The sequence below is a fragment of the Bos mutus genome, chromosome 1, assembly GCF_027580195.1.
Source record: "Bos mutus isolate GX-2022 chromosome 1, NWIPB_WYAK_1.1, whole genome shotgun sequence".
Classification (NCBI taxonomy): Eukaryota; Metazoa; Chordata; class Mammalia; order Artiodactyla; family Bovidae; genus Bos; species Bos mutus.
The window spans coordinates 105583506-105603108 of record NC_091617.1 but is presented as its reverse complement, the minus strand read 5'-3'; the positions used below and the strand labels follow the sequence as shown (position 1 = coordinate 105603108).

The 19603-nt window shown below is 41.1% G+C and overlaps 1 protein-coding gene across 8 annotated transcripts in view; it reads left to right on the top strand.

Annotated features, from left to right (window-relative positions):
• Positions 1–3137: 3137 nt before the first annotated feature.
• PPM1L (protein phosphatase, Mg2+/Mn2+ dependent 1L) overlaps positions 3138–19603 on the top strand; it is a 332129-nt gene continuing 315663 nt past the window's right edge. For 2 of the 8 annotated variants that reach the window (XM_070373977.1, XM_070373969.1), the window contains exon 1: positions 14760–14789. In XM_070373977.1, the coding sequence (XP_070230078.1) occupies positions 14775–14789 (15 nt within the window). In that variant the 5' untranslated portion in view covers positions 14760–14774. Of the gene's footprint in view, positions 4577–13004; positions 13058–14743; positions 14790–16873; positions 16938–16975; positions 16992–19603 lie in introns of those variants that run through there. The other 6 variants (XM_070373943.1, XM_070373959.1, XM_070373999.1 and 3 more) reach the window with 6 other exon arrangements.

The window sequence follows — 19603 nt, the reverse complement described above, 5'->3', positions numbered from 1 at the left end:
GCGCTCAGCCTTCTTCACAGTCCAACTCTCACATCCATACATGACCACAGGAAAAACCATAGCCTTGACTAGATGGACCTTTGTTGGCAAAGTAATGTCTCTGCTTTTGAATATGCTATCTAGGTTGGTCATGACTTTCCTTCCAAGGAGTAAGCGTTTTTAATTTCATGGCTACAGTCACCATCTGCAGTGATTTTGGAGTCCAGAAAAATAAAGTCTGACACTGTTTCCACTGTTTCCCCATCTATTTCCCATGAAGTGATGGGACCGGATGCCATGATCTTGGTTTTCTGAATGTTGAGCTTTAAGCCAACTTTTTCACTCTCCACTTTCACTTTCATCAAGAGGCTTTTTAGTTCCTCTTCACTTTCTGCCATAAGGGTGGTGTCATCTGCATATCTGAGGTTATTGATATTTCTCCTGGCAATCTTGACAATATAGAGAAGTATAAAAATTAGACTTATCATCTCAGTGTCATTGAGCAATCAATGGATGTTAGGGTACTGAATTGGTGGTCAGAAGAAGTGAGTTTGAGTTTCCAGTTTCATATTTGCTGAATTGTGACATTTATTTAGTATCTTTGTGCCTCACCTTCCTTGTATTTATAAACAGAGATAGTAGCTGTTCTATCTTCTTCATAGAATTGTTATGAGAATGGCAATAAGTTGATGCACATTAAAAACCTTTATAATCTCAAGTAATAAGCTAAAGTTTGTCACTAGAGAAAGATCTTATTTATTTTTCATATATATTAAAATTCACAGGGGAAGGGATAAATTGAGGGATTGGGGTAGATATATACACACCATGTGTGCTTAGTCGCTCAGTTGTATCCGACTCTTTGTGACCCTACGGACTGTAGCCCCCCAGGCTCCTCTGTCCATGGGGATTCTCCAGGCTAGAATACTGGAGGGTGATGCCATGCCTTCCTCCAGGGGATCTTCCCAACCACTATATATAAAATAGATAACTAAAAAAGACCCACTGTATAGCACAGGGAACTCTACTCAATACTCTGTAACAACCTATATGAGAGAAGAATCTTAAAAAGAGTGGATAGATGTATACATATAACTGATTCAATTTGTTGTACACCTGAAACTAACGCAACTTATCAGCTGCTGCTGCTGCTGCTGCTAAGTCGCTTCAGTCGTGTTCGACTCTGTGTGACCTCATAGACCGAAGCCCACCAGGCTTCCCTGTCCCTGGGATTCTCGAGGCAAGAGCACTGGAGTGGGTTGCCATTTCCTTCTCCAATGCATGAAAGTGAAAAAATAAAGTGAAGTCGCTCAGTCGTGTCCGACTCCTAGTGACCCTGTGGATTGCAGCCCACCAGGCCCCTCCGTCCATGGGATTTTCCAGGCAAGAGTACTGGCGTGGGGTGCCATCGCCTTCTCCGACTTATCAGCTATATACCAATAAAAATTTTTAAAAGACATAAATTTCAAATATAATTTCATAAAGTTTCTCAGATCTGTCATACAATAAACAATGGTTTTATAAAAATTAAAAAATTCACAGTAAATTAACAAAAAGCTTACTTAGGGCATTTAAAAAATCACCCTGTAAACTAGATTAATTTCTTAATAGAAATAAGAAAATGCCTTTAGGGTCCACTTGAAAAATCACTTTATTGATTTACACACAAATGAATGCACACAAGAACTACTTAGATGTAAATGTCATGAAAAACCTCCACAGAACCTGCAGGATATCTACATTTGTAATCAAGTCAAATCCTCCTTTTGCTATTTAACCTCCAGAGAGACCAGTGCAGTCGTTTCTCTTCTTTGTTTAGGTATGCCTCCCATGAATGTCTGCTGCTGTCATCAATGTAGTAGTGTTATGGACAGGTTGGATGGACTCCTAGGTTTGGAATTTTTTTCCCTGGTACCTGGTTTGGCTTGTAGTTTTGAAGTCTTGATCAACTTACCTGCAAGTTGCCTTTGCCACAGAGAAATAGATTCATGTACAGAGAGACTGATAGTGCACACTAAATCCATTTGCTAATTTACAGCAAGAAATATTATAAACTTATTTGCATTATAACACTAATGTATTACCTTTGCTTTAGAGTTCCTGAAGGCTTTTGAATTCATTATCTCATTTTCGAATTTCATGACTTTCGATTTATGACTTTTGAACAGAATGATCTCATTCATTTCTAAACTGCTTATTTTCTCTATTTATCATGTGGAAAATACCATAAAGTGCAAATTAGAACAGGAGACCAAATCTGAGCTGTCAAAAATAGAACAATGTTAACAATTCTTCTCATTTCCTTCCTTTTCTATGCATATGTATATAATTGAGATCATGTTGTATATGTCATTGAAATGTCAAAGTTTCCTTTTTTTTCGGGTTAAGATGGCAATCTATGCCATTTGTAAAATCGTTGGAAAAGTTGTAGAAAGCAGACACAAGTTCAAATCAGAAAACGAAAACCACATACAATTTATTACTGTAGTTAATCATCGTTAACATTTTGGTGTATTTTCCTCCTGTGTTTTACTCCTTTTATTTTTTTAAAACGTAGTCGGGATCACTCTAAGTCAGGAGTGCTTTCGGAGACAGCCTCTGGCTGGGTTGGGAATAAGACAGCTTCTATTCTCCAGCGGACTGGAAGCTGCAGATCAGCACTCGTCTTCCTGGACAGGGGTAGCAACACAATATTTTCTTTTCAGGCTCCCTTGTTTCCGTATTCTAGCTGACTCTGTGTCTTTTTGTGGAAGGGTTGCGACCCCGGAAAGGCCTTCATGGCTAAGTCCCCACTCCAGGGGCTGCGGCTCGCAGAGGGGCCAGCCCATCCTTAACCCTCCCTAGGTTATTATCAGAACGTACTCCCACGTGGCCCTGAATCCTCATATCTTGCTGTTTTCGATCTTTTCTCGTCGAGAGAAGCCTTTTAGGTCGGACGATCTCTCTCAGACTCTCGGGAGATCCTGGTAGGCCTCTGTCACAGAAAACCAAGGGTCCGAGCCTCTCTGCCTTGCTTTGCGAGCAAGAAGTGCGTCCCTTCTCGCTTGCCTTATGCCTGGCAATGCGGAGACCGCACTACCATGCCTCCAGCCAGAGGGGGGGACGCTCAAGTGCTACCCTCTGCTTTCCAGCCGGTAGCCGTGGCTCCCAGAAAACCACCGATCAGACCACCAGGGTCAGTTTTATGTTGTCCTGAGAGCTCGCACAGGAGGCACACAAGACCATCCACTCGAGCTCCGTTGCAGACGCACCCCTTCCCTCCCCTTCGGTTCGTCCGGACCTCCCGCAGCTGCAAGCGCGCCAGGCTGAGCGGCCTCGGCCTTTGACAGCTCGGCGCGAGCACCTCCAGGCCTTTAGTCCCGGCTCAGGGGGCGGAGCGAGGCGGGGCGGGGCGAGCGCGCGCGGGGCGGGGCGAGCGCGAGCGGCGGCGCGAGGAGGGAGCGCGCGAGCCGAGCCGAGCGCAGCTGGGAGGTGCTGGGGAGAGGCAGGCAGAGCCCGGCCGGCCGCCTGCGGCTCCGCGCCGTTCTTGCTGCGTCCCCGGCTCCAGGTATCCCCGCCTCTGCCCAGGCTCCCGCTAAAGTTTTATTCTCTGAGGCCCCTCCGGCTTGTCTGAAGGACTCGGAGCGATTGGCCCGCTGTGCGCTCCCCTGCGGCGGCGACCAAGGGGACGTGCATCCCTCGCCTGCGGGGCTCTCGTGCCTCGCGCTTCCTCACCTGCAGATCGCTCCCGGGAGGGGCGAGGGGCCCCAGCCGAGGGGCCGCGCGGGCGCCGGCGCCCAGAAACTCTCCAGCCCACCGCCGCAGACCCGCCCGGTTCAACTTAAACTTGATTTCTCTCGTCCAGCCCCGGCACCCGCGGCTGCTCTGCCACCGCTGGCGTCTCGGCCGCCGCAGCCGCCGCCTCACAAAGGGGCGTAGGGAGGGGTAGCTGGCGGCGGGCACCGGCGCCGGTACGCAGGGCGCTAGCCTCCGGGCCGCCGAGGCCGGGAGACAAAAGGGAAACTGCCTCTGTTCGTCGGACCGGCTCGGAGCTGCCGGATCGTTTGCCTCCCGCCCGGCTCCGTGAGCCTCCTCCCCCCGCCTACCCTCGGCTGCTGCTCCGCCTCCCTCCCCGCGGGCTGTCCCCGCAGTGCTCCGGGACCCAGCCAGCCTTCGGGGCGCGCGTCGCTGCTGGTGGTTAGGGCTCTAGCGATAATAAATGATAGAGGATACAATGACTTTGCTATCTCTCCTGGGTCGCATCATGCGCTACTTCTTGCTGAGACCCGAGACGCTGTTCCTGCTGTGCATCAGCCTGGCGCTGTGGAGTTACTTCTTCCACACGGACGAGGTGAAGACTATCGTCAAATCCAGCCGGGACGCCGTGAAGATGGTGAAGGGCAAGGTGGCCGAGATCATGCAGAACGATCGACTAGGGGGGCTCGACGTGCTGGAGGCTGAGTTCTCCAAGACCTGGGAGTTCAAGAGCCACAATGTGGCGGTGTATTCCATCCAGGGTCGGAGAGACCACATGGAGGACCGTTTCGAAGTTCTTACGGACCTAGCCAACAAGACGCACCCCTCTATCTTCGGGATCTTCGACGGGCACGGGGGCGAGGTAGGAATTCTCTGAGACTTTGAGTGTGTGTGTGTGTGTGTGTGTGTGTGTGTGTGTGTGAACTACAGGACGTTGTGTGCGCAGCCGGTAGGACTGGGTGCGAGGGGCGTGGTGATGACCTACCTGGTGGTGGGTTGGACCGAGCCACTGGTTCCAAATATGACCAAGTTGTCAAAAACACTTCCGGATCCAGACCTTTTGTACAGAGGGTCCTATGCGAGGGAGGGAGGGTCATCTATAACCTATTTCGTGCCTCATAATTTATGAAGTTTTTCAAGGCCAGAACGCAGCAAATGACTGTGCTAGTTTTCCTGGGAGAGTTAATGGTTTCTACTGTCTAACTTTGGTCCAGGGCCTCAGCGCCCTGTTATGGGTTGGAACCCGAACTAGGCACAAAGAAGGAATAAAGTATCTTTGATTCTTGTTAGGAAAAAGATAACATCTGCAGATACGAGTCAGTGAGTGCTTAGTGAGGATGGAGGAAGCTGTGATTCCTTTCCATGTTCTTCTCCCAGAGGAGTAACCCGAAGGGGCAGCGCTGGGCTCCTTCCCAATTCCATTAACTTTGCATGTGCAATCCGGCCACTTGACAGCGGCGCTTAGCTGGCGGGCCGCTTTTAGCTGGATCGAGGCGCGGGACCGAGGTCCCTCTGGCTTTAGAAGAGGTGGCAAAGCCCGCAGAGGTAGCGATGCCCAGATTTCATCTCTGCGAAATTCCCCTAGCCGGCGTGGGACGGAGACGTCTCCTTGCTTCTAAATTCTTTTATTCGGGCGTTCATGCGGGAGCGAGAGATGACGTTAGAGGTTCAGGTCCTTTTCCAGCATTTCTGCGGCATCCTGATTGCTTGCCGGGGCTCAGATTTCCTGGAGGTCGGAGCGAGAATTGGCATTGGTCCTTGGGCATGGGCCCAGGCGAAGTGAGTGGTAAACGTGGTTCAGCCACCCCATCTCTAAATCTGGCAGTTTGGAATGGTGTTTCATTGCTGCACACTTTCTTTTTTAAGCGTACTTTCTTACTCATATCCCCGCCCCTCCCCCCACCTTTGCCACCCCTTCTTCATCACTCCCCTCCACCCCATACTCCCATCCAACCCTCCCCTCATTTTATGGTCTCTGGGTGGGCTGTAGCGGGAATTCTCTTTCAAGCTTGTTCTTTGTTTTTGGTGAACACTGAGAGAGCTCTCAACTGGTTGTCTCTTTTGGTACCAAGTCACTTCAGCCACCACTCTGCTAATCTTTACAACATACTGCATCTAACTGCCTGGTAGAACCAACTTTGCCAGGAATGACAACTTACTAATAGTTGGAAAGTTTATTTGGTAGAACTGAAATAAATTTTTGCGATTTTTCATCCACCCTAGCCTTTCTGTGTTCTGTGTTTCAAAACGAAGTTTTCTGACGGATTGTAATTTTGTAGCCTCTTATATAGCTTGGGGTTCTTTTCCTTTGAGTGGGTGAAAGGTGTGGAGTTAACTAAGGGCCAAGATGTGAAGTTAATTGAGGGAAGGGCCACTGTGTACTTGGGTAAAAACATATCTGAAGGAGGAGGTTGCCAATATCATGACTGATTTGTTTCCTGGTTTGAGTCAGAATGTCTATATTTTCATTTTATGTCTTTAAAAAAAATGTTTTACATTTATTTGTTTTAATTGAAGAATAATCGATTTACAGTATTGTGTTGGTTTCTGCCAAACGTCAACATGAATCAGCCATAGGTATACATATGTCCCCTCCTTCTTGAGCCTCCCTCCCACCTACCTCCCCATCCCACCCCTCTAGGTAGTTACAGAGCCCTGGTTGGAGTTCCCTGAGTCATACAGCAAATTCCCATTGGCTATCTATTTTACATATGGTAATGTAGGTTTCCACTGTTCCTCGATTCTTATAAATCATTTAATAAAGATTATGTTTATTACATACTTTTACATGAAAATTGTTGGCAGGTCTGATTCTTGTCTTAGAAAGTACAGTTTTTATTAATTTAAAGGTCTGGATGTAGTATTAATGTTGTGAAACTCTGGGCTGTGCTTGTCTGGGTGTGCTGGATTGTTATGTTTGAACATGTAAGTAAATGGGGTGTTTTAAACTTTTCTTCCAAGTCGATATTCTAAAACTTATGTGTTGAAGACTCCAACAGATTTCAGGTTGAAAAATTCAGTATTCTGGTAGATGTATCAGTCAGAAAAGGGCCATAATAAATGCTTCTATTTAATTGGAAGTATTTTACCTGTATAAGGCTTTTTATTAAATTTTTAAATAATAAAGGAGATCATCGTTAGCCAGACTATGAAATGAGTTTCATTGTGCCTTACATTAAAAAGTTTGCTGTTTGCAAAATAATAAGTATTATCAGTACACTGAAAAGTAGAATAATTGTTCTCTGTATGACATTGTACAGACTGTAGCCAGTTCATTCATTTTGGCTTTGTTTTAGGACAAAATAAACTTATAAAAAGGAGCTATTTAATTGCTATTCGGAATGTGATGGCAAATAATATTAGGTAGCTTCTCTTTTGCTTTTTCTTTCATTCAAAGAAAATCCCACCATCTAAATCTTGTCTTTTGTGTGGTTTAACTCCTTTAATATTCACCAGAGGAGGGTGCCACTGTTTGATTTTGGTACAGATGATGGTTATCACCTATCAGAAAAGAGGAAGCTTTTTCTGAACTCTGTGTATATAACTATGTGTTGTCGGTAGTGTAGTATGGAAGATAAATGAGGAATTTAATTTATTTATAATAATTCAGACTAATAAGATAGGCTGCTAAAAATCAGGACCCGTCTTCAATGGTAGTGCTTTTAGATATGGAAAGAACCTCAGCCACCTTGTATATCTGTTTCATTCTGTTTTTTAGATGATATGTTTACCGATGGCAGGAGAAGCTGTGACTTTCCTAAGACTGCATGGCTTATTCAAGGCCTTCAGTTTGATAATCTTTATATTAAACCAGTGGACAAATTTATTTGCATATTTACCTAGGTAAATAGATATCACATTAGGGATACACTGATGAATGAGATACAATTCCTTTCCTCAAAGAGTTTCAATTTGGTAAGAGAGATAGACTTGTATACCAGAAATTATAGTTATGGTGTGCTTGCGGTTATCCGGGAGTTGGTGATGTACAGGGAGGCCTGGCGTGCTGCGATTCATGGGGTCGCAGAGTCGGACAGACTGAGCGACTGAACTGAACTGAACTGTGATTATAGTTAGGGTCTTATTGGAACATTGTCATTTTAATCAAATTGGGAGGTCAGAGGCCCTGGGAAAGACACCCTGAAGCTGTATTTACTGCAAGGTTAAATGTATAGGTTTTCAGTCTGCGCTCTGCTTTAAACTGTCTGTGACCTCGGGCAAGTTTGCTTAAGCAACTTTATCTGGGAGTTTTTAGTCTGAAAACTATGGATAATAATGCATGTGAGGTTCACCTTCATCAGTTATTTAATAGCCTATCTAGAAAAATACTTGATGGGTAGAAGGATGTGGAAGAAGAAGGCTTAGAGACCAAGAAGTCCGCAGTATTGGGGCAACAGTATTCAACAGAAGGAAAGAGACTCTACCCATGAAAGCCACAACTTTGATCACTAGAAAGTAGTATATTGGAAATAGATAATTCATTAGGTATCTACCAAACTCTCTAGCACTGCTTGTTTGAACTTTTGGTGAACCAATTATTTATTTAGAATTTCAGGTATCCTAGCATTAGGGACGGAGAAGGCAATGGCACCCCACTCCAGTACTCTTGCCTGGAAAATCCCATGGACGGAGGAGCCTATGGGGAGGAGTCTATGGGGTCGCACAGAGTCGGACATGACTGAAGCGACTTAGCAGCAGCAGCAGCATTGGGGAAGTAGCATCCAGACTTCAGGTGAAAATTTTCTGATGAGTAAAAAGGAATATTCTTTATGATTAATTGGTAAATTGGTATTCTGATTTGTACTTTAGCCTCTTATGAGTTAAGTTAACATGAGTTAGTTCTCTTGAGTCTATTCACTATTTATTTTTGACAAAGCTATGTCTCTGGACCTGTTATACTGAGGACCAGACCCAGAATGGCTGTGGCTTCTAGATGGATGCTATCGTAATGAGCCATTTTTTTTTTTTTTTAGAGTTGCTATGGGCCGGCTTCCTCACTTGATGCCCTTGGGCCCTTGAGACATTCTGACCACCATACTATGGGTAGATGGTTGACTCTGTGTGTGTGTCTAAAGTCAAGGCAATGACTGTTTTGCTGTATAATGCAAATTAAAGCAACAAAAAGGAAAAAAAAAAGTGTAGATTGTATCAACGAATGTGGAAAGGTTAAGATTATAAAATACTGTTTATCTAGGAAAATTGTTTTTGGCACTTATCTGTAATTTTTATTCACAGGCAAAAGGTGTTTTTTGTTTTTAAACTTTTTATATTAACTAGAAGAAATACCACTGATCCTTTGAGGCACTTTTTTCAATGTTCACGGCTGAAACTATGTGGAGAAATAATTGTTATGTACTCTGTATGCTTATGGGCATTACTGTATTCAAAGTCATGTATCATTGTATCATACAACTAACACACAATTTGGCCAGTGGTTTAAGCTTAGAGTTCTACACATAACTTCAGAGAGAAGCTATACTTCAGATGCTTGTCAGAAGCTATAGTCTTGAGGCTTAGCACTTAGAAGCTCAGAAGAAAAACTGCTTACGAAGGGTTGCCTGAAGGATATATACAGTCTGGTTCTTTAGATCAGTGGTTCTTAACTTTTCTTAAGTCATGCTTCTCTTTGAAGATGTTATGAAACTATAGACATATCCCCCAGAAAAATGGAGATGAGCATCAAGTTTTGTTTATAATTTCAAAGAGAGTTGGATGCCTGAAACCTCTGGATTTTAGATTTAGTCTAGATAGAATAAAATCTGTTTCTGATAGATCTAGACCTGCAGGGAGCAGTGTACCTCGGTTGCCCTGATCACCTTCTTCTCTGTCATTTTGTATTTACTGATGCGTGTGCTGGCATTTGCCTGTGAGGATTAGTATGAAGGATGGTCTTCCAAAATGTTTTGACAGATCAACTGCAGGATGTCATTGAGGACTTTGTTACCTTAGATAGTATTCTCTTGATAAGGACCAAGGGAGGGAGAGTTCACTGAGTGCCCTTTGTTTTTATCAAAAGGATGCTGAATCATGATTGGCTTATCTTGTGTTTGTTGGCTGCCAGAAGTGTTAGAGCCAAACCCCTGACCTACCTCTAGCAAGAGTGGAGAATTTTATTAATTTGGCACATCAACTGAGGCTTACTCCCAGGAAACTTTGTATTTCCTACGTTTACTTTTCTTTTGTCCCATTTTTCTCTTTCTCCTTTTAGATATGCCAGTTTATCTTGTGGTATATATGTTTATGTGTTTCATTAGATATTTCTGAAATAAGACATAGTAGTTCCAAATAAATAAATTATAAGTGGCACAATGAATGATCTGCTTTTCAGACATTACTGCTGCTGTTAGTAAATTTTGGACTCCCACATTATTGACATACTAGAAGCCTGTAGATTTAGTGTGGACAAATGCCTTATGGTTTAAGAGAAAAGTCAGATTGTTTTGGCTTTCAATGGCACATTAACCTTTCTGCCCCCAAAGAGGGAGGCACTTTCCCTTTAATAATCCACCCCTGTCCTGTGCTCAGTGGCTGTTTGTAGGTGAAGGTAGGATCCTGAGTGCTGACTTTGTTGCATCTTCTGAACAGATTGTTTAGGAATTCAGTTTAATTAAACATGGGTTTTCTGTATAGTTTGCGGCTTGTGGCAAACAAGAGTTATGTTCTCTGTGATGCCCATAGACATTCTCTGCCCTCAGGGAGCATTCCATCTACTTGAAGAGATAAGTTTTTTAAAGAAATAGCAGAACTACAAGATGCAGTTGGACTACCTGCAAGAGAGTGTTGGCCTGACGAAGGGAGCTTGGGGAGTCCTGGAAAATTTTGTAAAGGAACTGACATTTGATTGTATCTTCCTATTTTAGTAGACAGAAATTGGGTGAAGGGAGAATGAAAAGATAACATTACAGGTGAAAGAAAAAGTGTGAAAGTGGTATAGATGTAAAATGCAGGCACAGGAGAAGAAAGGCAGGCGGCTCTGTTTGTTTAGAGCAGGCTTTCCCCATCTGCTGCGATCTAGAGGCCCACACATTTTCTTCTTTATTTAAATACCTTCTATTTTATGATATACTTTATATTGCTTTTTAGATCATCTGTTTTTCAAAGTTAAGTATATTTGTTTAAAAAAGAAACTTCATTTCAGCGCTATGAGTGGAAAACCCAGAAAATGAAATTCTTGGCCTCCAACCTGCTAATAAGCTGTCTTCATCTTGATGGAGTAGAGTGATTCTAAAACAAGTTCTTCTCTTAGTCTCTGGTTACCTCTGGAGTCCTTCTGTCCCCCTCCCTTCGCTTGTTATGAGCAGAAAGGTGGCTTTTAAAGTTTAGTTGTTGGCCACAATTTGAAGTGAGGCAGGCCGCTTGTTCCCTTTTCAGGTGGAAGGTGCCTCTGGTGAGGCCACTTTGTGAGGAGCCTTGATTGGGAACAGCTTTCTGACTCATGCGACAGATAAGATTTCATGTGTAACATCCCTCCATGGGGAACCCAGAATTATAGGCAGTTTACAGTGTTCTAGTGGAAATTCCATCCCTGTTTCTGTTGCAGTTAAATGAGGAGATATTATAGGAATAAGCCTGAATCCTTTCTAGCTTAGTTTAAAAAGTAAATAATTCATCAGTTTTGGTACTTGAGCCATTATTGGTCACAAATTGTGATTATTTACAATGACAAGATACACAATGACAGCTGTGCTGGGGCTCGCGGTTGAGGAGTCTTAGCCTGGACTTTGTGGTTTAAACAGGTGAGGAGCTGGAGATGCTGCTGGAACTGTTGTCAGCCCTGACACTGAAAGCCACGCTGAGGCGCCTGGGTCATGTGCTGTGGATAATGGAGAACCATAGATATTTTTGAGCAAAGGAATGGCTTTTAAATCCGTGGTTTCCTAATCCCTCTAATCTATATAGAGGATTGATTGGAGAAGGAAATGGCAATGCACTGCAGTATTCTTGCCTGGAGAATCCCCATGGACAGAGAAGCCTGGCGGGTTATAGTACATGGGATTGCAAAGAGTCAGACATGACTTAGCAACTAAACCACCATGAATAAATACGATGGAAAGGGGGTGTGTGTGTGGTGGGTGGTGTCAGTTGAGGAAGACTGGGCCAGAGCAGAGAAGAGGAAACCCTGGGGTGTGGGTCATTGCTGAAGAGGGGGAAAGATGAATTGGAGACCCTCTGAAGTAGCAAGGCCGCTGCCAGGCTTCCCAGTGTGGCACCACTGACATGAGAGATGGCAGCTGATAGAAGAGCAGATTTGGGCAATAGTGAGAATAGTGTGAGTTTGCCTATGAATTTTTTTCGGTTATCTTTAGACATTTTCTGAGATTCATAAAATGTTTGTTGACTGTTTAGTACCCCAATTTGTAAAATGTTATTTCTGTCATACCTTATCTAAATGGACACATTTTAAAACAGTGAAAATAGGCATCGTATATAATATCTGATTTATTCAAATAGGCACTTATTACTGTTTTACTTTGTTACTAGGAATAATTTAGGTTTTGTTATGAGGTATAGCTTTTCTAAGACTAAAAAACAACAGGATATCTTTATATATCTTAAATGATTTCATTTCACTGATACTTATTTTAAATTTAAAAATATGTATATCATCCAGTCTCAGATGAAAATGTTTCCCAGGCTCTGTCCAGTTTAAATGTAAACACATAATTCCATAGGGACTCAGATTTTTAAAAAGTAATATTTAAATTTGGATGTTAATATTTGAAGCATTTGTTTTATTCCTAATTTCTATTTTGATTTTGAACTACTTCAGTAATATATTTTTTTGGTTTAATTTTTATTACCATTTTAATAATTCTATTTAATAAATATTAAAGTAAATCTGCAGCAAATTAAACATATTTAAAAATAATTTTAAAATTATAAAAGTAGTATGACTACATGATCGTATAGAAAAAAAATCACTCCAAATTTCATTATTCTGTCACATCCACTATTATGATTTTGGTGTATTACTTGTTCATCTTCTTTTATATGTTTTTAAAATATTATTTTACATTGTTATAATGATATACATATAGTTTTACATCTTGGCTTTTTTCCCACTTTGTATAGACTCAGTTATTTTGCTCCATAATTCTTTGTTATATTTCTAATGTATTTTTTAGTGATGGACTAATATTTTACTGGATATTTGATGAATTACTTAATTGCTTCCTTATTGGTATACATTTAGATTCCTCTGACTTTTCACCATTGTAAACAGTAAATGTGGTTGTAATAAGTATTATTGTGCTTTTACTGTAGTTTGGGTTATTTCTCCAGGGTGCATTCCCAGAAGTGGGATTTCTGGATCAGAGAAGAAGTGAAGAAACCACTATTCATGGTAATAATAATAATAATAAGGGTTGACAGTTATTGAATGTATATAATACTCCAGGGAGTATTTAAAGTACTTTATGAAAGTCAAAGTGTTAGTCTCTCAGTCCTGTCTGACTCTCGGCAACCTCATCGACTGTAGTCCTCCAGGTTCCTCTGTCCGTGGGATTTTCGAGGCAAGAATACTGGAGTGGGTAGCTATTCCCTTCTCCAGGGGATCTTCCTGACCCAGGGATTGAACCCTAGTCTCCTGCATTGCAGGCAGATTCTTTACCATCTGAGTCACTAGGGAGGCCTCAGTACTTTATATATATTATCAAATTTTAATGATCATGACACTTTTTTGAGGTAGGTACTGTGTTATCTACGTACATAAGTAGAAATTAAGGCTCTGAGAGGTTAAGTAATTTGCCCAAGGACTGTCCACAGCTCCTAAGTGGTGAAACTAGGATTTGAAACTGGGATTCAAACTTAGAGCTATTTACCTCCAAAGCCTGTGCTGTCAGTTTCCAATTGAAGCTCTACAAATCTTAAATTTGGGCAATAAAGTGCAGATAGCATTGTTAGGTGGACAGTGCCTGGTTTTCTCATGTTGGTAAGAGATGGAGTTTCTTCTTTGACGGTTGTGTCCCTGTGTCCCTTGACATGTTGTTTTTGAAAACTCTATGCTGGTACCTTGGTAGGTAGATTTTATAATTACCTGGGAAAGTCCTGAAGTTAAAGAAATTAGGGGTCAGAAGTCAGAGCAGATGGTGACTCATGCTTAGTCTTTCTCAGCTACTCCCCTTCTTTGCTGGCAGAATCTCTATCCCACTATAGAGAATCCCTAACATTTTTGCCTCTTAGCTCATGAAAGGCTTCTGTAGGCATTCTCAACAAACAATAATGATTTATATTTTATTTTATTCTAAAGTACCAAAGGTTTGAATTTAGAATAAGTATGTAGGTTTTTGTGTATGTATATATTTGCATAATTTCTCTTTTATACTCTTTTATACTGAAGCACAGTTTTTTTTTTTTTTTTGGAGGATCAATAACTTCCTAATATGTAAATGATTGTTAATTTTAAAGAGCAAGGTAGCATTTTTTCATTTGTTTTTAATACTGAGTTGGTATGTTTAGTTTGAGTAGGTGCAAAGTCTTGCGTTTCCATCTCAGAAGGCTCCCTAAAACTTTGTTCTCTTAGTTGGCCTTATTTCAAGCCCAGTCTTTGTGATAGAGATAATCTGTTTTTAATATAAATCTTCAAAGGCAAAGTTTAAGTAAACAAAGGAAGACATTATTTTAAAGATAAGAGTGGCTCTGTAGTCCCCTTATAGCTTTCTTTTATAGTTATAGGCCCTCCCTTGAAAAGTACAAAGCATTTAAAGTAAATATTCATATGGAGAGAAACCATGCATTCTGATATGTTAATAACTTTCAATAAAGTAACTTTCAATAAAGTTGAGGTCTGTACTATGAAATACTATGCTTAGAAAGTGAAGATATGATACTTTACATCTGAAAAATAAATCTATAAAAATCTCACTTGCTTGGTCTCTCTGGGGAATTTTTTTCCCCCTTTCTCTGTTTAGTGAGAATGGGACCCAATTTAATGGAACATCAGCAGCCTCCAATTTTTTAAGAATGAGGGAGGGCTTTGGTAGTTGAGTCTATTAAGGAAAGAATGAGACTTATTTTCCTCCATTCCTAGAAGACAAGGAAGTTCCTGTCAGCTACTGCAGATGGACCACCCAAAGGTAAGTTTGGTGCCATTGTGTATAATTGTGTAAGATGTAAACTGTATAATGGTGCCAGGTAGAGAGACACCCTTTTCTGTGTGTACAGAGGAACTGCCTGTTTCCCAAGCTAGGTATCTGTGGGCCTGTAATCACCTAGAAAGGGTGCCTTTTAAAAATTTCTATAAAAGTCACCATAACAATAGACTAGACTTCTGAGACTCACATTCTTTACCGTACCATCCATCCTTGTTTTGCTTCTGTGTGAGCAGGTGATAGATAATCTGTATGTCTTAGTTTGCTAAGCCAAAGGCCAGTTATTCATCGCACATTATGTCAGCAAACTTTATGACTTCCCTGGAGAAGTAAACACTTATTTGCGTTTGCTTTTCAAAGTTATTGGTCATTATAAATGTGAATGGGGATTTAATGCCCTGAAGCTCTAAATCTTAAATATTTCAAATGGTGTTTTTTATAGGACAGTCTATATTTAGCATTAGTGGTAAAGTTTACACCTAAAAAGGTTAAGAAATTTTTATTCTCTTCATTATAGAATTGCCAGAGAATAGAAACTATTTTATTCTGATACATATATACTGTTTCTTTTTAATCTACTGAGTGGTTTTGTTTCTCTTTTTAATTAAATAGATTAACTCTTAGTTAAATTAGTCACTGACATTTTCTAGCCAGTAAGGCTCTTAACTGACACTGTCAGGATTTTATAGAAATTGAGACATAGTAGGATTTCGATCATACTGTTTGCCTTTTTGATCCTTAATATGATGAGTTGAATTTGCTGTAAGAACTGATTTGCATATGCGTATGATAAATATAACTGTCCTAGAATTTGGGATTAGGAAGTTTTTAGTTCTTTTTTATTTTAACTCTCAGATGTTTTTCTAAATTTCTGTTTAGAAAGAAGATAAATTTTCTCTTTAGATAGGCTTGGCAGAGATAGTGAATTGTCATATAATCCAAATATAGTGCCTGAAGCCTCACAGCTACATGGATAATCTATTTTTAAAGACTTTCATCAAGGAGATTTCACATTGTCCCTGGAGAATTTTTGTCTCTATAATCCTCTCTCAGGAAAATCATCTTTATATGTGAATTACATTCTGTTGGTTTAAGTGTATTTCTTTTAGTCTGGCCTCAATGGAGATAATGTAGGATTAGGTTGTTACCATTCATAAATCAGTAAGATTAAGGTAATCAGAAATCTCCTTCCCCTGTATTAAACAGGTACATCAAATTTATGGAAGAAGTATTCATCTTGGAAAAAGGAGATACAAGATAATTTCAACCAAAGACAGAATGATGTTTCCAGATAATCAATAATACCTCCTCTTTGTTAAAGAGCCAGTTGGGCAATAAAGGAAATGTCCTCTTCCAGTTTTACAGATTGGCTGGTTTTGTCTTTCATATTCATTGTCAGAGACTTAGGCTGCAGCAGAAGTAAATTCTAGCTACACACCTAGCTAGTGCATTATTTGGAAGTTTTTGGTTGTAAGTGACATAGAACTCAAGTGGAAGCAGCTTAAACTCTAGGTTTATTTATTATCTCATGTAACAAATGTCCTGGAACTAGGTGTTTCCAAGGTTGGTTGATTCAGTAGCTCAGTGACTTCAAGTCTTTGTATAACTACATCCAGAGACGTGAAAAAGAAACTGTACCTGTTCTGCATTCTTAAAGCCTGAGGAAAGCCTATCTAAAAACTACAGCTCACATCTCCTAGGCTAGAACTGTTTCCATGGCTCAACTGGGAATGGGCCATGGGAAAATTATCACCATGGTGATGAGCTCTGACCCAACATATTTCACCTCGGTTCTGGAGAAGAGCCCAGCCTCCTCTGGAGATCATGGACAGCCTAGGAAGGTGAACAAGGCCTGAGTTTTGTTAGCTAGAAGAAAGGCAAGTGGGAAGGGTTGTTGATTGGGCCACACACATGGTCTGAAGAGGGTTCAGAGAAGGTGGCCTGGAACATTTCTTATCTACACATTAGCAACCTCATTGAAGAATGTTGCTATGAAGTGTGTAACACTGACATGAGGGAAAAAGTTAGAAGACTTTAGAAAAGGGTAAACCATCTTATTTTCAAATTAGCTTTAGGACGGTTTTGCCTGGAAGGAAGCCATGGTTCCAGAGGAACTGTCGAGTGCTGGAGCAGGTGGGCGAGTGCTGGAGCCATCTTACCCTGGTACCTCTGCTGGTTTTGGTGAAGGTTATTCTTTTTTTTCCCCCTTTGAGATTTCAATAAGATTCTTGCTCTAATTTCTACTACATGTCTTGTAAGAAAACTGCAGCTGATTGTGGAAGAGTCCCGTATGGAGGATGGAGGGAGTTGGGTCCTAAGTTGGTTTAAAAATATAAGATCGTGTATAGCCAAAATCTCTTTGGAATGATCCCTCAAGTTGACTATAGAGAATGGTGTCTATGATGTTGTATTTCTTATTCTGTAGAGCAGTATCTAGGTATAAATATATAATATCCCCAAGTCATGTATGTGCTGTGCTGTGGTTAGTTTTGACACCATGGACCATTGCCCGCCAGGCTCCTTTGTCCATAGGATTCTCCAGGCAAGAATACTGGAGTGGGTTGCCATTCTCTTGTCCAGGGTAATTCCCGATGCAGGGATTGTACCCAGGTCTCCCACATTGCAGGCTGATTCTTTACCCTCTGAGGCACCAGGGAAGCCCAAATCATGTATAGTATAAAGTATGGGATGGAGAAGGAAATGGCAACCCAGTCCAGTATTCTTGCCTGGGAAATCCCATAGACAGAGGAGCCTGGTGGGCTGCAGTCTATGGAGTTGCAAAGAGTTGGACATGACTGAAGCAACTAAGCATAAAGTATAGGATGTGCATATAAAATATAGTTTAAGGTGTTTTAAGTGATATAAAAGAGTATCTTGAATTTGTGTAAATTTGTAAATAGTATCATTTCACTGTACCTTCTGTAAGATAATAGGATAATAAATTGAAGGATGTTTTGAGATTTTCAAGTGACAACAGGAATTTATTTCCTTTAGAGAGAGAGTGTGTTATGTATTTCTGTGTGACCATTTTGAGAAAATTTAGTTTCTTAAAGTTTTAAAAATACAAAGCAGAATAAACATCTGGTTTTTTGGAGTCAGGTTGAATTTATCCTGATTATTTAGAAAGTCGGTTTTAGAAGGATAATTATAATGCCATATTGAATACTTTTATTTTTAATCTAAGTGCCAGCAGTATCTTTGACACCAGATGGAAATACAGAGATGGGTACCCAGCATGGTAATTTGTATTCATTAACACGTAGAAGTAGTTTATACTTGCTATTTCTTTTTTTGCCTATGGCTTGAGACCTTGGGGGATTTTATTCTCCAGCAATTTCAGAAGAGACCAATCAGGAATTCTGACCTTTCCCACTTTCCTGGTGCCTCTCCTAAGCATCTGATATGGTTGTGCTGTGCTGTGTTCAGCTGTATCTGACTCTTTGAGACCCTATGGACTGTAGTATGCCAGGATTCTCTGTCCATGGAATTTTTTCCAGGAAGGAATACTGGAGTGGGTTGCCATGCCCTCCTCCAGGGAGGTCTTCCTGACCCAGGGTTTGAACTGGTGTCTCCTGTGGCTCCTGCATCGACAGGCAGAATCTTTAGCACTGCGCTACCTGGGAAATCCCAATCTGATATGGTACTTCAGGTCTAAATTCGTTTGATAAATGTCTGGTCCTGGGTTTGTCTAAGAATGAGACTTTTTGAGCAGCAAGGAATTCTTGGAAAGGAAGCTTGTGTTTTAAATAGCTGTGAGATCCAAGTGGCTGCTGCTGAAGAAATCACGTGGGTAAAGAGCTGGGATTCTAACGGGGGCCAGAGAAGCTCTCTACCCTTTCCTGTTAGAGTCAAAGACCCTGCTCTGGTTCACGGAATCACACAGTGATGGAAACTTTTTATTCCCAAAGACTTATGTAATGCGAGTAGTTTAGACATGAAATAGCACAGGCAGGCATGTATTTTGGCAATATTTCCCAAATTTGATGGAAAGGGCTGTTAGTTTTTTTCTGTCTCTCAAAAGTAGGATAACAGTGGGAGTGCCCAACTGATATTTTCACTTTACCTGAGAGAAGTCTCAGCTCTAGCCTTCATGGTGACTGTCTGTTAATGGAGGTTAGGATATTGACTTTCTTCATTAAAGAAAATTTAACATTGATGTGATATTATTATCTGATACACAGTCCGTATTCCAATTTTGCCAATCATCCTAACTGTTCTCTTTAAAAACAGCTTTACGTATGATTGACATACAATAAACTGCATATGTTTAATATATATAATTTGATTAGTTTTAGACTGTGTGGGATCACAATAAACTGTGGAAAATTCTGAAAGAGATGGGAATCCCAGACCATCTGACCTGCCTCTTGAGAAACCTGTATGCAGGTCAGGAGGCAACAGTTAGAACTGGACATAGAACAACAGACTGGTTCCAAATCGGAAAAGGAGTACATCAAGGCTATATATTGTCACCCCGCTTATTTAACTTATATGCAGAATACATCATGAGAAACACTGGGCTAGAGGAAGCACAAGCTGGAATCAAGATTGCTGGGAGAAATATCAATAATCTCAGATATGCAGATGACACGACTCTTATGGCAGAAAGCGAAGAAGAACTAAAGAGCCTCTGGATGCAAGTGAAAGAGCAGAGTGAAAAAGTTGGCTTAAAACTCAACATTCAGAAAATTAAGATCATGGCATCTAGTCCCATCACTTCATGGGAAATAGATGGGAAAACAGTGGAAACAATGGCTGACTTTATTTTTCTGGGCTCCAAAATCACTGCAGATTCTGAT